At 43.2% G+C, this 23,696-nt stretch overlaps 1 protein-coding gene and 1 long non-coding RNA gene across 2 annotated transcripts in view; one reads left to right on the forward strand and one right to left on the reverse strand.

Annotated features, from left to right (window-relative positions):
• Positions 1-23,222, forward strand: part of LOC311026764 (uncharacterized protein) — a gene marked incomplete at its 5' end in the record, with an annotated part of 33,097 nt that extends 9,875 nt beyond the window's left edge. Inside the window, 2 exons of the mRNA XM_084030462.1 lie at positions 22,442-22,622; positions 23,149-23,222. Coding sequence (XP_083886588.1) covers positions 22,442-22,622; positions 23,149-23,189 — 222 coding nt within the window. The 3' untranslated portion in view covers positions 23,190-23,222. The remainder of the gene's footprint in view (positions 1-22,441; positions 22,623-23,148) is intronic.
• On the reverse strand, positions 8,364-9,760 carry LOC311027037. The gene is made up of 3 exons (XR_014598557.1): positions 9,672-9,760; positions 8,604-8,661; positions 8,364-8,471 (listed from the first exon to the last, which is right to left on the reverse strand). It is a non-coding gene; the product is annotated as an uncharacterized lncRNA (long non-coding RNA).
• Positions 23,223-23,696: the final 474 nt, after the last annotated feature.

The following is a 23,696-nucleotide window of genomic DNA, read 5'->3' on the forward strand; positions in this document are numbered from 1 at the left end:
AAATCAGTGAAGTGCTGCTAAAGATGTTCCTTGTTCCACCGGTGCTCCTCACATTCAGCTGGTCTGTTTATTTGTGTAGCATGTTTGTTTCCACACAGCATCCAGAGAGAAGAACCGGTCGTTTGATCCGGTCTCCGGAGTGGTTGAACAGCGTGGTGACAGCAGACACCCTCGGGGAGGTGATGTTCTCCATCCTGCCTCACTTCGGCCTCACGCCTCAGTACATCAAACGCACGCTGGAGAGACGCTTCGTAAGTCAATATCTGTGTTTTACAGAGTCAACGTTGGGCTACAACGCTCAGGAAGACCAAAGGGAACGCAAGCTAATTCATCAAGTTGAAAATCTTGTTGAAAGTGATTTTTCCTCGAATACAAAGTACAACATTTACATAACATAAAATGTGTCATACAAACATGAAACAGACAAAAAACAATCTATAAAAATAGTTTAAGGAGGGACAGGAGGAAGCTTCTTTACATCATCACGTTTCATTTACATAAAGCTCATATATCAGTGTGAAATAGTCATTATCCAAATATGAATATGAGATATATTTGCATCCAAAACAATAAAACAATCCAAAACAATAACAAAATACGGGAACAATTGGTTGAGAACAAAATAACTCATAATATGACTAGGCTACTCCTTGTGAGTCAGCGGATCCTGGAGGATCTCCTCCCAGACCTGGATCAGGACAGATGATCTCCCTGAAGTTTAACCGCCTTGTTGTCGTGATGTTATATTATATTTTGGAGTGGTGTATATTTGCTAATAGAGCCGCTGGTCTATGGAGCCAGGCTGGACGTCTCCAGCGGAGCCACGCCTGGACTAACGGCAGCCTTGCTCCGGGAAAAGATCCTGGTCCTGGAGCAGGTGGTGGACGCTGCGGGGCCAGAGCTGACTGACTCCCAGGCTGTGAGCTCCTTGCTGGGTTTCCAGTCCACCAGGATGGTGGTGAAGGTCCTGGAGGCGTGGCGACAGAGGCTCTCTGGGAGAGAAAGAGTCCTAATGATGGAGTATGGGTGTGGGACCAAACCCAACGATACAGATCCCTTTCCAGAGATCTCGGTGACCCCCCAGTTCGGAGAGGCAAGTGGGCCTCTCCTCAAGCAACCAGACACACTCATCCTGCAGGCTACAGACACGAAAACCTTCTACAAGAACTGCGTGAAAGTGCTGAACAAGAGAGGATTGAGTGGCAGAGCGCCCTCTGCATGGACTGATAGACTGGGGGGAGTGGGTCCACAGTGGAGGGTTTTATACAAACCCCCCCCTCAGGAAACGCACAGCCGACCTCCAGTGGAGAATTTTACACGGTGCCATTGCCACGAATGCTTTTATCTCTGTTTTTAACCATGATGTGTCAAACCAGTGCCCTTTCTGCCGCCTTCGTGAAACAGTGTTTCATGTTTTAAGTGAGTGTACGAGACTCATTGAGCTCTTCACTCGTTTAACAAATGTTTTTAACCTTTTTAAAGAAACCTTTTGCAAACCAGTGTTCATCTACAGTGTCAAGTACAAGAAAGTGAACCAAAAGAAATGGCAGCTTCTGAACTTCATGCTGGGTGAAGCGAAGCTGGCCATTTACGTGTCCAGAAAACGTAAGTTGGAGAACTGAGTGGGTCAGGAGGCAGCCTCAGTCTGGCGCTGCAATGTAAAGTGCAGACTGAGGCTGGAGTTCAGGTTTTACAAAATGATTCATGACTTGGACAGTTTTAAAAATATTTAGTGTTACAACAATATTCTTTGCACTGTTTTTAATGATGATCTGCAATTTGCACATTTTTTATTTGAGTAGTGGTCTTATGAATTATATATATATATATTTATCTTTTTTATCTATGTATATAAACTAACAGTGCCTTTGACCACTGCAGCACTTTAGTGAAACTGTAAAATGTATCATATGTAAATAAAGTGTGTTTGAAAAATCAAATCTTCTTCTTCTTCTTCTGTTGGATTTGATTGGCGGCTGGCATCCAGTTTACAGGTGCATTGCCGCCACCTACCGGACTGGAGTGTGGTACATTCGATGTGCAGTTAGGATAGATGACAAAAAGAAATAAAGAAATAAAATATATATATATATATATATATATATATATATATATATATATATATATATATATATATATATATAATTATTTATATATATATATATATAGTACTACTAGTGGATGTGAACGCTCAGGAACCATCACTGAGACCAACAAGCTGGTACACAGTACAGCAACAGTAACCATGGAGATGCTTGGGTACAAGGTGGGCTCGGGACATAACAAACAGTGCCCACCATGGAAGAGACGGTTAGAGGCCAAGATAAAGGCAACACGGAGAGAAGTTAGCCAGCTGGCTGAACTGCAGAAAGGGAACATGGTGAATAAAGGGGCACCCAGGAAGTACAACTCACTCTCCATACCAGAGGCACTTGAAACTGCTAAACAACGACTAACAGCTCTGGCCACCCGGTTGAAGAGATACACCAAGGAGGGAGAGGCCAGGAGAATAAACAAGCTGTTCTCCACTGAACCAGCCAAGGTGTACTCTCAGTGGCAGGGAAACAACAACCAGTCAGACCCGCCGAGAGCTGAGGTGGAAAAATACTGGAAAGACATGGGAAAAAGAGGCATCACACAACACCAATGCCCAATGGTTAGTGGACCTAAGAGCTGACCACAGCAACCTCCAAGAACAAGAACCAGTTACCATCTCAATGGCAGACATCCAAGAAAGAGTGTCAAAGATGAAGAGCTGGACAGCACCAGGCCCCGATATGATCCATATGTACTGGCTGAAGAAGCTAACTGCACTCCATGAACGCCTAGCAGCACAGATGAACCAGCTGCTGAGGGATGGAACCCACCCAGAGTGGCTAACCCAGGGCAGGACAGTCCTAATCCTGAAAGACCCCCATCCAACTACCGGCCAATTACCTGTCTCTGCACAACATGGAAGGCCCTGTCAGGCATCATTGCGGCAAAGATGAGTAAGCATATGGCTCAATACATGAGCAAGGCACAGAAAGGAATTGGCAGTAACACCAGAGGAGCCAAGCACCAGCTACTGGTTGATAGAACAGTCGCCCGAGACTGTAAGAAGAGACAAACCAACCTGTGCACTGCCTGGATTGACTACAAGAAAGCCTACGACTCAGTGCCGCACACATGGATACTGGAATGTCTGGAACTGTATAAGATCAACAGGAACCTAAGGGCCTTCATCCAGAACTCGATGGAAATGTGGAAGACGACCCTAGAGGCCGATTGCCCAAGTCAACATCAAGTGCGGCATATACCAGGGAGATGCACTATCACCACTGCTGTTCTGCATAGGCCTGAACCCCCTCAGTCAGATCATCACGAAGAGTGGCTACGGGTACCGATTCCGTAGTGGGGCAACAATCAGCCACCTGCTCTACATGGATGACATAAAGCTGTATGCCAGGAGCGAGCGAGAAATAGACTCACTGATCCACACCACCAGGATCTACAGCGATGACAAAGGGATGTCATTCGGATTGGACAAGTGTGGCCGGATGGTCTCAAAGAGAGGCAAGATGATCAGGACTGAGGGGATCGACCTACCAGAAGGCAACATAGGTGATATCCAAGACAGCTACAAGTACCTTGGCATCCCACAGGCTAATGGAAACCATGAAGAGGCCACAAGGAAATCAACCACAGCCAAATACCGCCAGAGAGTAAGGCAGGTCCTGAAAAGTCAGCTGAATGGTAAGAACAAGGTCCGAGCCATCAACATGTACGCACTACCAGTCATCAGATCCCCCGCTGGTATCATAAATTGGCCAAAGGAGGAGCTAGAAGCCACAGATATCAGGACTAGAAAGCTCCTCACCATGCACGGAGGGCTCCACCCCAAGTCCAGCACCCTGAGGCTATACACTAAGCGGAAAGAAGGAGGCCGAGGGCTAGTGAGCATCAAGGCCACGGTCCAGGATGAAACATCGAAAATTCGAGATTACATCGAAAAAATGGCCCCGAAGGATGGACTGCTAAGTGAATGTCTCAGGCAGCAGAACCCTGATGAGAGTGCGGAGGAGGAGGAGCAGACCACCTGGAGGGACAAGCCCCTACATGGCATGTACCACCGTCAGATAGAGGAAGTGGCTGATATCAAGAAATCCTACCAGTGGCTGGAAAATGCAGGACTGACAGACAGCACAGAGGCACTAATCATGGCAGCACAAGAACAGGCCATAAGCACAAGAGCCATAGAGGCCAGGATCTACCAGAGCAGATTAGACCCCAGATGCAGACTGTGCAAAGAAGCCCCTGAGACAGTCCAGCACATAGTAGCAGGGTGTAAGATGCTAGCTGGATCAGTGTACATGGAGAGGCACAACCAAGTGGCTGGGATAGTACACAGGAACATCTGCAACAAGTATGGAATAGAGGTACCCAAATCCCAATGGGCCATACCACAGAAGGTGACTGAGAACAACAGGGCCAAGGTTCTGTGGGACTTCAGCTTCCAGACTGACAGACAGCTCCTGGCTAACCAACCGGACATAGTGGTGGTGGACAAAGAGCAGAAGACAGTGGTGGTGATAAATGTGGCGATCCCAGCTGACGCCAACATCAGGAAGAAGGAACACGAGAAAATTGAGAAGTACCAAGGGTTGAAAGAGCAGCTGGAACAGATGTGGAAGGTCAAGCTAGCGTGGTCCCCGTGGTAGTGGGGGCACTCGGGGCAGTAACCCCCAAACTGGGAGAGTGGCTCCAACAGATCCCAGGAACAACATCTGAAGCCTCAGTCCAGAAGAGTGCAGTCCTAGGAATCGCCAAGATACTGCGCAGAACCCTCAAACTCCCAGGCCTCTGGTAGAGGACCCGAGCTTGAGGATGACACAGATACCACCCCACCAGGGGTGAGAAGGAGGTGCGGGGCTGGCTTGAGGGGGCTGAGGTTGAGGCGACGTCGTTGGGCGAGAGCGGGGTTCGGTACACGGGGACGGGCAGTCATACGGTCCGGGGAGAGGCGGGAGAGGCGGCGGTCAGGCAGGCGGGGGTCGAAGCAGAGGCGGGTAGTCAGACGGTCCGGGGGTCGATCAGGGCGCGGGGTTCTCCTACAGAAGCGGGTCATACACAGGGCTTTTAGTTTTCTCTCTCTCTCTCTCATCATCTCCTTACTCTCCACACGAACGTGTTCTCCGTCGTCTCCTTTTATCCCCACCTGTCATCTTGCACTGATTTCCTCCCAGCCGTGTTCCTCCACGCCGGTGACTCTGATGGGCAATCGGAACTCCATATATGGCACGCCGTCCGTTCCCTGCGCGGTGCCTTGGAGGGATAGAGTGCGGTGGCAACAGCGCCGTGGCTGTCACATGCCACAGCGGTACATACACGTTATTTATTATGCTCCCCGGTTCCCTCCTCCTTACCTCTGTCCCGCGGGCGCCACAATATATATATATATATATATATATATACATATACATAAATAAATGTTAAACCCTATCCATTAATCCTGTTTCCCTCAAGTACTTGCTCACATACCTCCTAATGCTTTCTGATCTTTGCAACATGTTCCCTACCGTGAAGCTCACCTTTTCCCTATGCATTGCTGCTTTTAGTTCTTTCCTCTCTCTCATAACCCTTGCATTCCATGAGAACGTGTTGCACAGATTCAGGATGATCACACATTCTGCATTCACCAGTAGGATGTTTGCCGATTTGATGTAGCGTGCTGTTAAGCGCCGTGTGTCCTAATCTGAGGCGGGTAATGACCACCTCCTCCTTCCTGCTCCTGCCCACCATTCCTCCTTTCCCCCACCTGTTCGTTTTTTTTTACAGAAATATAATCAATACAAAGGCAGTTATTATTAATGTACTTTCAAACAAACAATTGAACAACAGCCAGGGGGTAGGCTATTCAATAAATACAGAGAATAAAGAGCACAAATTATATGTTTTCATAGCTTTCTTATTATTCGGGTCACAGATACTTTGCATGTACTGTTCCGTTTCCCTTTGGAATGCCACAAAACAGGGTTTAGAGTGACTAAATTTAGCTTTGTGTATGTGATATTTCCCTAATATTATTATCAAGTTTATGACATACAGTTCTTTCTGTTTCTTACTTTTGACATCGTGGACACCAAAAAGTACATTGTTCCAATCTAAAGAAAAATCTGAGTCAATCTTCAATGTGATGTAACGTATTACTTCTTTCCAGTAGGTGGCAGTAGAGTTACAGTTCAGTTTCAGGCTCAGACTCACACAGACAACAATTCACACATAAATCTTTATTAAATTTTAACAAATAATGTTTGGCAGGGTAATATCTATGAATTAGTTTGTAAGACACTTCTCTCACTTTATTTGTAATTAGGTATTTGTATGGAAGGTTCCATATTTGGATCCAGTTCAGTTGAGTACTGAACAACAGATGGAGTCGTGGTAATATCAGTTTGAAATAGTGATCTAATTAGATAATTCCTTTTTTTAGTTTTAACAGAAAAACACATATGCCCCACTGGTGTTAATATGGGATCTAAAGGAGGACAAACTGGTTTAGCAGCATCTCTTAATAGAGTTAGGATACACTGCAAAATTTTACACTGTGAATTCACAATAAATTATTGGATACATTTTGCATGACTTTCACTGTAAGGATTACAGCAATATACTGTAATTTCAGTATTGTGATATTACATTGTTGTAAAAGCACAACTGTATACTGTAACTTTACATCTTCTATGGCAACGCAATTACTGTGATATTACAGTACATTACTGGGGAATTACAACCTTTTGCTGTTCATCATTACAACAAGGCCCTGTACTTTTACAGTGTGTACTGTGAATTCACAGTAAATCATTGGATATTTTTAGCATGACTTTCACAGCAATATACTGTGATTTCAGTTTTGTGATATTACAATGCATTGTTGTAAAGCACCGCCCCCAACAAACAACTCTGAGGTAAAGTCAATGTTAGCCCAATGGCATATTTATTAACAAATACATATTTTTCAACATACAGCAAATGTCAAGAAATTCAAGAATACAAGAAATTCAACCTCCTAGTCAAACTTTCCAAAGCCATCTTAAAATGCAGAGAAATTGTGCAGAAACTTGCGAGTCAACTACCTGTCTCACTATGACGGCCACTCAAAGTCAATAGGTTTCCCCAAAAGGGCGCTCACATGAGGGTTCATTGTTGTCCGCTCCTTGGTCTTTGAGCCTCTTCCAGGATTGATGCCCAGGAAGCACCTGTTAATAAGCAAAGATAGTTTCAGTTTTAAATAGATTTATGGATGTGTTCGCGAAATCAGGATGGTCTCACCAGGCTAGCCTCAGGTACCTCCATTGTCAGCAATTTAGACCTCAAGACAATCATTGAGTTGGAAGCCTGTACTATAATGTGAATTACAAGGTTAAATGAGATCTTTATACAATACCTTTGAATCCAGCGTCGCCGATCCAGCGGCAGGATACTCGAGGTTGAAAACTTAATAGCTGCTGAAGAAAGCAGCTACTCCGTGTAAAAACAAAGGGTGTGGGCCCATCACGACGTGTCCCTCGATGGATATCAGCCATCCAGAGGGCTTCATCATGTCACCTGAAAATGAATAACATCATGTGTTATGAGCACTTTGAGATCTGCTTCAGATACAAAGGGCTATACAAATGTAATTTGTTATCATTATTATTATTATTTATTGTGGTGATGTAGATTTCTAGAATCAAAACAAAATACTGAGTTAGAAATGTCGATACTAGATCCAAGTAACATTACCTTGAATGATCAAGCAGGAGGTGCTGGGGCGTGCTGGAGTACTAATGTCCACAGCAGTGGCACATGGCTGTAACATAGTAACACACAATAGCATGGATTTAACATTAAAGGATAAATATTGTTCATTGGTCAGAGGTAGTAAATCATAAAAGGTAAGAAATGGCGTCTAATGTAACCACTCATTTTACATTTTAAATATTTGAATAAAAAATCTTTACATTTTTAAGGATGCGTCAGGTGGTAGAGCTGATGGGTCAGCTGGTAGAGCTGGTGGGTCAGGTGGTAGAGCTGGTGGGTCAGGTTGGTAGAGCTGATGGGTCAGCTGGTAGAGCTGATGGGTCAGGTTGGTAGAGCTGATGGGTCAGCTGGTAGAGCTGGTGGGTCAGGTGGTAGAGCTGATGGGTCAGCTGGTAGAGCTGGTGGGTCAGGTTGGTAGAGCTGATGGGTCAGCTGGTAGAGCTGGTGGGTCAGGTGGTAGAGCTGATGGGTCAGCTGGTAGAGCTGGTGGGTCAGGTGGTAGAGCTGATGGGTCAGCTGGTAGAGCTGGTGGGTCAGGTGGTAGAGGTGATGGGTCAGCTGGTAGAGCTGATGGGTCAGGTTGGTAGAGCTGGTGGTACAGGCCCAGCAGCCTGCAGGTAGGACCTATGCTGCCTAAACATATGAATTTGCAGTCCTGTGTGTTTTCTGTAGCAGTCAGGCACCCCACACTGGTAGTAATAATAGGGGGCATTAGTATGCTGTTTTGTGTGCTGAACAAAGTTATACACATTCTCATACACATGCTCACATCCAACCAATTTACAGTGGAACATTGTGGTGCATTTTAACTCGTCACCTACCTGATCTATTTCTCCTCACTCTTAGCCTGACACTGAACAGGATGGTTAGCCTGGCCATCTGACGACCTAGAAAAAAAGAAAAAGGAGAAATTACACAAAGGCAACCAACAATATGAATTTCAGTTTGAATGCAGATTATGATCATGAGTATGTTGTAAAAAAACATAAAACGTAATGGACATTTTTGGAGTTACATCACCTTTGTACTGCAATATTATCCCTAGCTGAAATGTGGAATATCTCTAACGATGCAGGGAGCCGCTACATGCCCCATAGACTAGCTAGTCATTAGCCTGCTTAGATCGGCTACCGTTCGGCAAAACCACTTTTGCTCTGGAGTAAAAAACGAACGGGAAAGTAAGTGAAAAAGTTCGTGCTTAATGTCGCTACGTGTACTCTACAGTGCGTTATGTTCGGCCATGTTGCCCCGGTTTGATATGAAGCTGAACTGGAGGATGCGGGTGTATTGTTAGCTTCGGCTAACACGGGTAACCCACTGTCTCGGTGCGGAAAGACCACTCATGAGAGGAGAATAGTGACGGCGACGTTACGCTAATATGCAGCAAAACACTTCCACGTACCGCCGCACGCGCTCACCCAGAGCAGACCAGCCCCGCGAGCGAACATGACGACAACAGTACCGGTAACGGTCCGGAACGAAAAGACATCCGAGTGGAAACAACGGCCCGCCACTGACCAGTTCGGCTTCAACTCAAACCTGGGCTACATGGTCTAACCATATAACACATTGAAATGTACACGTAGCGACATTAAACACGAACTTTTTCACTTCCTTTCCCGTTCGTTTTCCTTCTTATTTCTCTCTCGTCTTATTGTTCTTATCTCACGTAGCAAATCGTTGCTAATCGTGCTAGCAGCTGTTTGCTAGCTAGTATTATTACTACTGCTGTTAGCAAATGCTGTGAGATAACGTTCAACAATTTCGGGCACTTGCTAACAAAATATGAACTGTGTCATGCGAATAACGTTCATGTGAAAGTAAATATTATCATCATATTAAATAACATGGGTGTAAGTGCTGCAAACAGAGTTATCCATGCTGCTCACCTTCTCCATTCAGCCGGGATGAGAAGAGGGAAACCGCCGCGTCTTCAGTTCAAACCAAGTTCGGTTATGTCATGTGACTTCCCAGGGTATAGTTCAATACAGTATTTCACTGTAATAATACATGCATTTTTTTGACTGTGTTGCTGTGATATTACAAACCTTGTTGTGATATAACAGGGTTTTTTTGATTGCAGGATTTACTGTAAAATTAGAGTTAGATGCTGTAAAAATCCAAAGATACTGTAGTTTTTACAGGTATTCATTTGGATATTACAGGGGAACCTAATTACAACAAGTTACTGTAAAATAATACTGTTAATTATTGTGAAATGCTGGTAATTTCTAACAGGAACAGCATCCATTACAATTGCAAAGTCCCTTGGGGTCACAGGAATACCATATGTTGAAAGGAATTCAGTGTAATTTAGTAAATTTCCATTTTCATTGAGTAGTTTGGTAACTAAAATAATGTTATTATCAAACCATGAATTAAGAAATAGAGATTTACTTTTATATTTGATGTGTTGATTGTTCCAAATAAAGCATCTATGTGGAGAGAAGTTGTGCTTATAGATTAAAGACCATGCCAACAGCATTTGTTTATGAAAGTTGGATAGAATTAGGGGAAGTTTTTCTATTTTATAATCACATAATAGCACATATTCAAGGCCTCCAATGGTAGAAAAAATACATTTGGGTATAAAATTCCAAGTGGATATAGGATTATGTAAGAACTGCGTTCTCCAGTTAATTTTAAAGGTATTGTGGGGTAGTAATGTCAAGAAAATTTAAACCACCAGACTCATAAGTGTTCATTATAACTGATTTTTTCACATAATGTGTCTTGTTTTTCCAAATAAAATTAAATAATAACTTATCAATGGCACTACAGATTTGTTTTTCGACAGACAAGGGAATAGCTGCATAAGTAAGACAAGACAATCCTTCTGCCTTTGTTAGCAGTATTCAACCTTTTAGAGATAAATCCCTCTGAAGCCATTGGTTTAGCTTTTTCCTTGTCTTATCAATAATCATATTAAAATTTTCAGAGCACCTATCTCTCTGATTTTTTACAATGGTAATAAAGATACCTTTTAACGAGCTATTTTTAATATGAGTAGAAAGTAGTTGAGTGCATAGGATAAATAGATAAGGGGAGGCGGGACAGCCCTGTCGAATGCCCCGCTGTAAATCAAATCTCGGTATAATTCCCTCAGGTACCACAGACACAAGCGGTTTCCTCAACTGATGAATTTATTAGCGTCCATCTTGCATAGAGCCATATAAATCACACCGTGAAAACTAAAGAAAAACAGACATATAAAACGACAATTAGCTTAGCATAAAACAAATACATTTGACAATTACAATTACTTTTAGAAAATAAAATACACAAAACTAACCTCGTTGGCTGGATACCGAGTGAGGGATTAGCTTGAGTTTCTTCTTATTTCTGTCTTTCTATGATTTACACACTTTTCTCTTGCTTTTCTCTTAATCATGCTGTCTTTTTCTCTCTGCTGAGATCGCTTCTTCTCTGCTACTCAACCTGCAACTGCGCACAAGTCCGACCACCGCTACAGCGCCTCCTAGTGACACCATCCAGAACCACAACAAAAAACATGCCCCAAACAGAAGCAACTGTATAACTGAATGTGTGGCAGTTACACTCCCACCAAATCTCACTATACACAATGTGGGATTTCAAATCTGAAACAAACTGACACAATTAAACAAACAATGTGTCTAGTCTGCCTCCAACAACACAATAACCTTATGTATTGGTCTTTCTAGGGAAGTTGTCTTGGTAGTAAGTTTACCCCTTTTATCGTAAGTGCTGTCACTAATCAAAAGTCTAATCTTTCTCACTTTGTTATCTGCTCCAGGATAGACATCTGTGACTCTGGCTAATTTCCATTCATTCCGTGGTGCGAGATCTTCTTTGAGAAGAATGATGTCATTTATTTTCACGTCTCTTTTATGTGTATTCCACTTCTGTCTTGTTTGTAAGTTGAGCAAGTATTCCTTTCTCCAACGGATCCAAAACTCGTTAGACAAATACTGTACTCTTCTCCATCTCTTTAGAAGGTACAGATCTTCTCTCATGAACTGTCCTGGTGGAGGTTGAACAATGGTGGACTTCATAGTTAGAATGTGGTTGGGTGTCAATGGTTCAGGGCCTGTTGGATCATTCAAATATTCAACAGAGAGTGGCCTACTATTGATAATCGCCATAACTTCGTACAAAAACGTTCTCAGGGATGTACTGTCAAGTCTCTTTCCTGATTGGTCCAGGATAGCTGAAAGAACACTCCGGATGGTCCTTATCTGTCTTTCCCACACTCCGCCCATGTGGCTTGCTGAAGGGGGATTCATGAGAAATTCACATCCAAGATCTTTCACCCTTTCCTGATCCATTTCCGTAACGAGACTTGCAAACTCTCTCTGTGCACCAACAAAGTTGGTTCCTCTGTCACATCTTAGCTGACGAACATTTCCTCTTATTGCAATGAATGCCCGTAAAGCATTGATGAACGCGTCTGTACTTAGGTCATCAACAACCTCAATATGAATGGCTCGCGAACATAAACATGTTAGTATGAGACCATATTTCTTGAGCTCCTTGCGTCCATCCTTGACATAAATCGGTCCAAAACAATCCATCCCGACATACGTGAACGGTGGAGTTGGTTCTGTTCGGTCAAGTGGTAAATCTCCCATACTCTGGATCTCTGTTTTCCTTCTATACTTGCGACATTTCACACATTTGTAAATGTAAGATGAAACTGCACGACTGCATCCAAGGATCCACCAGCCGTTAGCACGCAGTTCATTTATTGCCATTCCACGACCTTGATGTTGAGATTTCGAATGAAAATGTCTGATGAGTAAAGTTGAAATGTGGCTGTCTTTGGGAAGTATCGCTGGATGCTTCACATTCGTGTGTAGTACAGCTTGACTCAAACGTCCGCCGACTCTGAGGATACCTTCTTCATCCAAAAACGGACTGAGTTTGTATAGTTGGCTGGTTTTGTGAATAGCTTTCTTTGCTTTCAGACCTTTTATTTCTTCTGTGAAGGCTTTCTGTTGAACAAGTTTGATGACAAACATTTCTGTGTCCTTTCTTTCTTCCAGACTTGTGCTTCCTGTTGTCTTTTGTATTTCACCCTTGTGCTCTTTTACTTTCTTTCTCAGGATTGCAAGCGCTTTTATCAGTCTGGACCATTCTGAGAATTTCTCAAATCTGCTGAGCAAAGATGGCTCTTCCTTTGAGTTTGTGGTGCGAACAAAGGCTTTGCGAAGCTCTGGATCACTTTCTTTGATCTCTCCCACCTTGACGTCTCTATCTGGTAAGTTCTTTTCCCAGAGAAACGATGGCCCTGTGAACCAATCTGAAGACTTAAGTTGCTCTGCTGTCAAACCTCGAGAAGCGTAGTCTGCAGGGTTTTGTTCTGAAGCAACATATGCCCATTGTTCTGGTGTTGTACTGGACTTGATTCTTTGAATGCGGTTTGCTACGAAGACTTGAAACCTTCTGGCATCATTGCTGATGTAGCCGAGAACGACTGTGGAGTCTGTCCAGAAGAACTCTTGAATGTTTGGGATTTCAAGCTCTGCTCTGAGAAGATCGCTGACTCTGACTGCAACAACTGCTGCTGAGAGTTCAAGACGAGGGATTGTCGTGATACTAGTAGGTGTTACTCTTGACTTGGCCATTACCAAGCAACAATGGACTTGATATGACTCATTAACAACACGCAGGTACGAACACACTCCATATCCGCTAACGCTGGCATCTGCGAAGTGATGTAGCTCGTATCTCTTGACGGGTCCAAAGTCTGAAGGAACGAAACATCTTTGAATCTCGACGTCAGCCAAACTTGGAAGATCTTTGATCCAAGACTCCCACTGGGGTTTCAAATGTTCTGGAAGTTCTTGATCCCAATCAACTTTCTCTCTACACATTTGCTGGAGAATCTGTTTCCCTATGAGGATGAACGGTGCAATGAAGCCTAAAGGATCATAAACAGAAGCTACGGTGGAAAGAACACCTCTTCTTGTCAGTGAGTTTGTCTTGACTTGAACTCTGAACTTGAACGCATCTGATGTAATGCACCATTCTACTCCAAGAGCTCTCTCCATGCGTGGTAAACTTAGCGACATATTGAGATCCTTGACTACTGCACACTCCTCTTCAGGAATAGTTGACATTACGCTTTCTCTGTTGCACACAAACTTGTGAAGCCTTAACTTTCCTGTAGAACACAGTTCTCTTGAGTCCTTGATGAGCTGAATGGCTTCCTTTTCTGTTGAGACACTTGCCAAGCCATCATCAACATAGAAGTTTCTTTGTATGAAACAAATGGCATTATCTTCGAACTCTCCTTGCCCTTGAGCTGCCAGGTGTTTCAGGCCAAAGTTGGCGCAGCCTGGTGAAGACGCTGCTCCAAAAAGGTGGACCTTCATCCGGTAGACTAAAGGTGCAGCTTCCAAATCTCCCTTCTCCCACCAAAGAAACCTCAAGTAATCCTGATCCTCCCTTGAAACGTGGAACTGATGAAACATTCGTTCTATATCACAGATGAATGCGACAGAACCTTTTCGAAACCGACAAAGAACACCCACCAATATGTTCGTCAGGTCAGGACCGGTTAACAGATGGTCGTTGAGAGAGGTATCTTGGTACTTGGCGGAGGCATCAAACACTACCCTGATTTTTCCTGGTTTGTGTGGGTGATAGACCCCATGGTGTGGGATATACCACGAAGGCAGGTTGTCCAACTCTTCATCAGGGACCCTTTCTGCGTCACCTCTGGAAATAATATCATCCATGAAGTTTGTGTAGTCCTTGTAGTATGTTTTGTCTTTTCTTAGTCTTTTCTCCAGACACTTCAGACGATGCATTGCACACACTTTGTTGTCTGGTAGCTTGGGTCTTTCAACACGAAATGGTAAAGGCATTTCAAAGTGACCACTACTGTTTTGTTTGATGTTGTCTCTGAGTTTAGAGAGAAACTGGAAATCTTCTTGAGACACTGGGTTCTCATCCAGAGTCCTTTCAGAGAAATCAGACTCCAGCGCCTTGACAATGTCTGCAGGTGTGACCTCTCTTACCTTTGTCCTGTTCACGTAATGAACTGTGTTTTGAAGATTCACAGAGGGTTCAAGCTCGGGAATGACTTTCTTTACAAAGATGCGATGACTGATTCCGATAGCATCTCCATAGTTCAAACAGGGGTTACTTTGTCCAACAATACTCCAACCCAGGTCAGTGCGTTGTGCGTATGGCTCATCTTCATTACCTGACACTATTTCTCGTGGAAGGAGAGCTTGTGAGCAGTTGTATCCGACCAACAGACCTACTTCACAGTCTTGCAGAGGAGGCAACTCTGTTTGAAGGTGCTCCAAATGAGGCCAAGCTTTAGCGGTCTCATTGGTAGGAATGTGGGTTTTGTTGGCTGGAAATGGCTCGCGTGAATGTTGGAGGTAGAGTGATTCTCTTGCTTGAGTTAAATTCACGAACTTGCAAGTCTTGTAGCCTGTGAGACTGCACAACTGTGGTCTTGGAAGACATAGTAGACAACTCTAGTTTCACTGGTTCTTTGTCACCTTTTAGTGAATCAGCAACCTCACTGAGAATGAATGTTGTGTCACTTTGCGAGTCCAGTAAGGCATAAACAAGGATTTCTCTTGTAGGCTGTGTAGACGTTGAAAGCCAAACAGGAACAATCGCGGCTGTTTGTGTGTTACATTCTTCACGCACAACTCTGTTTGTTGTAGCTGTGGCTGTCGCTTGTGGTTCTTGAGATTGACTGTTTGTACTTAGTCTTTCGTCGCTAGTGTGCAACTTATCTGGTTGTCGTCTTAGTTCTCCTTTAACTCTATCTTCGTGTAGACAGGTAGGGTGCCTTTTGTTGCACTTCTCTCTGCTTCTGTTTGTACACTTCTTTGAGAGATGGCCAGGTTTGAGACAGCCGAAACATAGCTTTTCTGACTGAATGAACTTGACTCTGTCTTGTACAGCAATCTCCAGAAAACTTCTGCACTTGTGTAGCGAATGCTTAGGCCTTTTGCAGAAACTACAAGTCAGTTCTTGTGATTTTTCTTGAGAACTTGTGGCCAGTGTTTTAGCACCAACTTGTCTCTGTCTTGTAGTCTTGAACCTCTCAGATTTATCTGACTCACTTTGCTTTAGTGACTGTAATGATGTAACCGGATTACAGGCTATTTTGGCTTCTCTTGTTAGAAACGCGACAAACTGGCTGAATGTGGGAAACTGATTTGTTTGCTCTTCTATTTCCATCACTTTGCGGTTCCAGCTAGCGGTCAGCCAATCTGGTAACTTGGAGAGAATCTTTCTGTTTTCAATGCAGTCGTTGAGAATCTCCAATGACTTGATGTGAACCATAGCTGCTTCACAACTGCGCAAGAAATCTGCAAAGTCTCTGAGCTCCAAATTGTCCTTTGACGTCATCTTGGGCCAGGCTTGTAGCTTGTCTCTGTAGGCCTTTGCAATAGTAAATGGATTTCCGTATCTTTCTTCAAGAACTTGCCAAGCAGCAACATATGCAGACTCAGTTCCAAGCAGGAAGTATCCATCAAGCGCACTTTTCACCTGACCAGTCACATATCTCCGAAGGTAGAATATTTTCTCATTCTCAGGAATGTTCTTTTGGTCGATGAGTGTTTGAAATGAAAGTTTCCAGTCACTGTATCTTATCGGATCCCCGCTAAACACTGCTGGTTCAGGAACAGGAATGCGGCTTGCACTTAGCGCACTTGCTAGCACTTTAACAAGGTCTGCTACACTGTCACTTGTTGACATGGTGTTGACTGCTTGTGGCACCACTTGTTCACGAGGAGGAGGAAAACTTACATGTGCGTTGTCTTTGTCTTCAGTGTGAAACTTAGTTACATCAACTTTCTGCCCCTCCTTCATGCTTGCCTGGTCGTACACCTTCATTCTTGCTTGTGCTGCCTTGAGATCTTTGATTTTTTCCAATTGCTGTAACTTTCTTTTCTTTTCATCAAGCGTTCTTTGCAAAGCTGCATATTCTTCTTCTTGTTGCGCTTTCATTTTAGCTTCATCTGCTTCTCTTAGCATTCTTAGTTTGATTTCTTCTGCCTCTCTTTCTAAACGCTGATTTCTGACCAAAACTTCTTGCTCTGCAGCCTTTCTCTTGACTTCAGTTTCAAGTCTGTCAATCTCTTGTTGTTCTCTTTCTTGTTCTTGTAACACTTGGAGAACGGCTTGACTTGCAGCTGCTTCTGCTGCAGCTTCTTGGTGCTTGACAGAAGACCTACTTGACTGTGAGTACTCTTGGTTGTTGCAGAGTTTGACTTACTGGTTATTGTAGTTTGAAAGAGAGAGCCTGCCTCTGGCCAGTCTTGTTCCTCTTCCACCAAACTTCCTTTCAAACGAGATGAAGCTTTATTAACGATGAACTTTGAGATCTCCACACAAAGGTCCACTCTGCGACGTGTCTCTTGATCTGGTGGGGTGAGCGTGCGCAGCTCTGTATAAATCTTTCTGACATCTGCAGAGAGTCCTAAAACATCCTGAATAATATCATTAAGCACTTCTTCACTCAGCGGTTCTGATTGTGAGAGGGGTTTCTTGGATGATCTTGCATGTGTTCTCCATTTATCATAAGTGTAGCTGAATCTTTGTTGGAGTGACTTAATTCTCTCATCCTGCATTTCTTTGCCCTTCTCCGTGAGCCCTCTCACTCTTTTACTTCTTCTTGGTTGAACTTCTTCTATTTCTTCATCACTGGTTTCTGGCTCATGGGGTTCTGCACTAACCTCAACTTGAGCTTGAGACTCACTTGGCTCACTCATTGTGATGTCTTAGTAAACAAACTTAAAGTGGCACTGAATAGTGTAAAATGTCTTAAGTATTAACTTAAATGCCTCTTAGTATGAGTTTAAACCATTTGAAAGTAAGGGTTTTAGTTTGTAAAATAAAATGTGCTCCTTTAACTGTAGTACAGTAATAAACGTGACTTAAATAGAAGCTCAAATATTACCCAAATGTTACCAAATATGCTCTCAGAGTCCTTAACTTCAAATAAAATACAGCATTCACACAACTGTTTCACATGTACAAAATGAAATCAAATATGTAGATAGATCAACTTATGTGGGCTTTACCTCATAAACCTATAGCAGCTTTAACTTAATTGACAGGGAACTTTTGAATAGCAGGGTCAGGGCTGTTCCCTTCTTTCTTCAGTTTGATTAACCAACCTTTACTTTGCCTCTGATGCTTGAACTCTTTACATGTGAAAGATCAAGTTCTTATGGCGTTATCTTGTGGTGTTGCTTCTCAAACTGCGAGCTGCTGCGTCCTGTACTGTCCCTGGTTCAACAGTCCCTTGGTCGCAGCTCCGCTCCGTATGCGCCTCGACCACGCCCCAACATATACGCTGCTCCTCCGTCCATGCGCGACGCCGTTTTCTCTCCACTCGCGCTGATTTCAGTCCGAGTTTTCACTATAATTCCCTCAGGTACCACAGACACAAGCGGTTTCCTCAACTGATGAATTTATTAGCGTCCATCTTGCATAGAGCCATATAAATCACACCGTGAAAACTAAAGAAAAACAGACATATAAAACGACAATTAGCTTAGCATAAAACAAATACATTTGACAATTACAATTACTTTTAGAAAATAAAATACACAAAACTAACCTTGTTGGCTGGATACCGAGTGAGGGATTAGCTTGAGTTTCTTCTTATTTCTGTCTTTCTATGATTTACACACTTTTCTCTTGCTTTTCTCTTAATCATGCTGTCTTTTTCTCTCTGCTGAGATCGCTTCTTCTCTGCTACTCAACCTGCAACTGCGTACAAGTCCGACCACCGCTACAGCGCCTCCTAGTGACACCATCCAGAACCACAACAAAAAACATGCCCCAAACAGAAGCAACTGTATAACTGAATGTGTGGCAGTTACACTCGGGGAAGTCCCACTTTTTAGTCTGATGGAGCTGTTACCTTTAAAGTACAAAGTTTTAACAGCTTTTTTAAAAAAATCACCAAATCCGAATTGTTCAATTGTCTGAAATAGAAAATTATGTTCTACGGTGTCAAATGCCTTATAGAAATCAAGGAAGAAGATAAGATTGTCATCAGAACACAGAGAAGAGTAATCAATTAAATCTTCCCCACCTGTTCTTACGACGAGTCTGTCCCGATTTCGGGCGTCACCCGTTTGGCGCTACCATATTCATTTTATTTTTTACGCTGCCAATGTTGAATAACTAAAACTCCATTTTCTTTCAGATATATTCGCCCCCTAACATTTCTTTTGAAACATTTTTGTTCAATTTTATTTTTATTATTATTTATTTATTTTATTTAAGAACGCTAAATCATAACCCAGCCGTCCCCCCCCCCCCCCCCCCCCCCCCCACCAAACCAATATGGATCCGTCCACCCGATGACGTCCACCAATCGACGTCCACCAATCAAAACAAAGTGGGACATACTTAAACAGCAGAGGATGGTGGGTGACTATCACGAACAGGAAAATGGCTGGAGCATCGGCGGTCAACGTGTGCGTAAGAGTCCGTCCGCTTATTGCGAGGTATGTTCATTTATTTTTAGCCAAAAGCTAGCGCTAGCCAAAATACAAGATACACTACATGTGTGTTGATAGACTGTTTGAAATAAAACCAACCTTGCATTTTTAAAAGGAACCCCGGCTATGAAGACTTGTAGTTCTTAAAAGACAAATGTTAGTATCAGTTATAATAAAGTGTTAAACCTTCTTGATGTCTTCGTTTTTATAAAATTTGTAAAAATAGTTTAACTCGTAGGTCGCCATTGTTAACTTCGCAATGCACTCTGGCTAGTGACATCAAATGGTTGCACTGGCAGGTGTTGTGCCAGTGTAGGTATCCCCGAAACGGAAAACCTCGGTTCAGAGGACTTAGGTTCAGAAACTCATTCTATCTTCCCGAACCTCGGTTCATCCCCGCCCCGACCGCACACGTGTGTCAGGTCACTCAGGTTAGTTTCATTTCTGCAAGATGGCTAATAAACCTGAGCTAGCAGATCCCCCGTGTTTACACAGCTTCTTCTTCGTTGGTGTTTAATAGCAGTCGGCGTATGCCTGGCTGTTTCCGTGACGCGAGTTTCACGCGAGAGTATGAAAAGGTTTCGCTTAATTTTTTTTCTTCATAAATGCTTATATTATCAGGTCGACAAGTGTTGACATGATAATACAAGCATTTATGAAAAATCGGCGAAACTTTTTCATACGCCGACTGCTATTAAACACCAACGAAGAAGAAGCTGTGTAAACACGGTGCCGTCTTCGCAAACAGCGTAGCTTTAGCAGTAGAAGCTATCAGGTGTTCTTTTAGATAAACTCCTGGTGTACTTACAAACTTTAAAATGCCTCGTTTTGTGAGTACAGACCCTACGTGTACTACTGCAGAAGTTTGGTAACATTCCATGCATTATTAGTGGGGACATTTACGAGATATACTGTAAGTACCATCGCGCTATTACGAAGCCGTTCGGCTGATCGCCCCATCTTGACCACTGCTGACCATCGCTAAAAATGCTTCCGAGGGGGTGTTTGGCTGGAGATCTTGGTGGAAATGACCTAGGGTCCATTTCACTCCGGACCTACACTTTAAGAGAAGTGCTTTTTATTTATTTTTGTTATACCTCAGACTGGTGTAAGAAGTTTTTCATTTTTACTTTATTCAGACAATGTAGACTGGTCTTAAGACAAATGTTTATTTTTTGTATTCCTTAAGAGATTAATAGAAGTGTTTAAAAAAAAAAAAAAAAAAAATGTTTTTGTTGTGGACTTGTTTAGGTCTGAGCAGCAGCAGCGTGTCATACTTCCTAGTAGGCTATGGCAGCGGCGGAGTGATATCACCTAGCACTTATAAGTTACAGGTTCTATAATAGTTTGTTTACCTGCTGTCATTGCTACAGACGCAGAGTAGCCTGCAGTGCTAGTTTCTTCAATCTCACAGAAATGGACACTCTTGGAGAATATAGTGAAACTTTGAAGACTCTGATGAGGAGTTTTTTCCCACCCAAACCCAACCGTACCTGTACAAGCCTGAATATACAGAGGGAGAATTGTAATAGGAAGTAATAATAAAAAGGCTTGAATGATCTTTAAGTAATTATTTGGTCATACATTTTTTTGTAATTCATAGTCATTCCCAACAGACATAACAGACACAAAAATTCAATGCATCACACATTATGTGGTTCAGATACAGCTGCCTGTGATTATACACTTGGCCAGTAGGTGGTTTTGTGTGCACATGAGCCAATTGGTTCGAGAAAGGGTTAATTTCATCACCATCACTACAAAGCAGCTTCATTCCTTTCTCCAGACAAAATGTGGTTTGAAGGAGTTTCACTGCCAGTCCTTTATGTTCTGACAGTGGCCCCTCCCTCCAATCAAGTCTATTGACTACAGCTGAGCTGGCTGAAACTAGCTGATTGCTCACTTAGTCTTGTGTTGATAGCTTGTTGTTTAAATTCTTGTGAAGCTGTCTATGCTAAGTGTTACAACTAGCTTTACTCGCAGAATGCCTAAACCCAAATCTACAATTAGTTTCTGACTTACCAACAAGAGACAAAGCAGCTTCCTTCCTTTCTCCAGACAAAATGATCCGTCCAACGGCTCCCTTCCTCACAGATGAAGACTATATCTGAGGAACAGGAGAGCATGGAAGCAGGGAGGGACGGTCTCCTCTCTGAGAAGGAGGCCAGCCTCCAGACGTCTACGGAGGAGGTGGAGAAGCTGCAGGTGAGCTCAACCTGTTCAAGACCATGTTGGGCGGGAGTGACGTTACAGGGGGAGGTGGGCCATTAAAAGTGCAAACCAAAGCCTCCCCGAGGGCTGCAGGACAGTTACAGCACATTATTTAAAAAAAATAATGCACTGATGGTTTTCTTAACATTCATGGGAACTTTTCCAATAAGGATCTCATAATCACTAATTCAGCATTCACATAATGGTGCCAGTCTGTCCAAATGTAGAATAAAAAGAGAATTATGATGAGGTCGAATTTTCCCAGTTACAGATGTTCCAGCTGCTCATTGCCAAATAGAAACAAAAACCACATTTGATGGACACAAAATTAATATTATTAATGATTTTTCCAATTAACTTTTCTGCAAAGAAAACGGAGCTCTCGCTGCTGCAGGACAACAAGCGACTCGTCCTGCAGCTCCAGCAGAGTGAGGAAAAGGTCAAGGTAAGTCTGACTTACATGTCTGTTTTTCTAGCTATTATTTGGCCTGTTTGCATCATGTAATAACAAATGTGGTGTTTCTTACATTAAAATCCGAAGCTGTCAACAAATATTGATTCTTATTTTCAAAGATGCCTTCGTTATGTTGAACACAACACTAAATGTGGATTACTGCACTACTTCCTCCTGTTTGAAGAATCAGAGCAGCATTCTGCTGGAGAAGACCAAACTGGAGGAGGAGGTCAAACAGCTTCAGCTGAAGATAGCAGAGCTGGGACAGTGAGATGAACCCGCTTTGGAAGAGTCCACCCTGAGTCTATTGTGTCTATGAGAACTCTCTGACATCCTGTCCTCTCTCATCAGCTTGGTGTCCAGTCAGCAGGAAGAGATCAGCAAGTGGAAGAGCAGAGCCATCAAGCTGAGGACGATGGGCAAGACCGAGGTGGACAAGCCTTCGTCGCCCCGCCCCCTCACCAAGAGGGTCAGGGCCATGACCCCGGATGACTCCAACCTCATCAGCTCACCCAAGAAGTTTCTGGTTACTCCCAAGAATGTCCTGGGCTCTCCCAGGATGACCCTGGGCTCTCCCAAGGTCTCCGTGCTCGACGGCCCCAGTTGCCCATTCTTTGACGGGGACGGAAGCTCGGAGCTGCTGTCCAGAACCCGTCACATGCAGTTCTTTGACAACTCCAGCCTCGGAACCATTCCAGGTGAGCTCCATGTAAGGTTCTCCTGCCTGTGTGATGGTCAACGACGTCTCAACATCATAAAGACCTGAGCTGTTTGTTTTGCCAGATGTTTGCCATATTCCTGAAACACCAGATGAAGAGACGGGTAACCGCTCTAATATCAACCACAGGGGTTTACTAACGGAAGCATGAGGTGTTGGCATTTCACCGGGGGTCCACTCCGACTTAAAACCTGAATCAAGACTGATTGACTGCTTTACCTCAGACTTCAAAGAAGCTATCTAATAATTGCCATTAATATAATAATTTATATTTTGTGATAATTCTCACTTATTATTTTTGTCACTTCTAGATTTTTCTTGTTTCTTTTATTTTTATTTTTTCGTTGTAAAACAAAAACTGATGGGTGACGGAAACACTGTTCGTTGTACATTAATAAGAAGAAATCCTGAAAAAAATCTTGTAATGAGGTGGATTTGATGCTTTTCATGGACTTGACTGAGACCAGGATGGGATCATGTGACCTGAGTGTCTCTTTGTGTTGCAGAAGCTGAAGCAGCCGCCGGTGCAGACGGAAAGGAGAGTTAGTGCCCGAAGTCTCCAACGCAAGAGGAGATGTGTGGCAAAGGCAATTGCATCTATCCACTGCTGTATCGAGAGAAAGCTAACATTCGCCGCACAGCAGTTCACACGCAGGGACGGTGTGTTCAATAGCGTCAGAACGGCTACGTTTCTGAATTTTCATTGTTTTTGTTTGACTCGAATAAAAAACACCAATAAAAAATGAACTCTTTTGTCTCATTCACACTCAGTCCAGTAAAATTCAACTTCCTTCCTTCTTCACAGGAAGTGCATGTTTCATGTTTGAAATAAAAATCTAAAAGTCTAAATCTGATATAGATATTATAACGCCGAGCTTTCCTCTGTGCCATCAAACGGTAAAACAAATAAACTGGCATACATAGCCACAAAATAGACCGGTTACAAGGTTTCACCTGGAATATCTTACTGGAATAGTTAACATTTCTCTTATTGAATATGGGGCGAGGTGACTGCCCTCTTATTTGAACCAAAAAACATAACTTGACTGTCCGT

Source organism: Eutrigla gurnardus (genome assembly GCF_963514095.1).
Source record: "Eutrigla gurnardus genome assembly, chromosome: 16".
Classification (NCBI taxonomy): domain Eukaryota; kingdom Metazoa; phylum Chordata; class Actinopteri; order Perciformes; family Triglidae; genus Eutrigla; species Eutrigla gurnardus.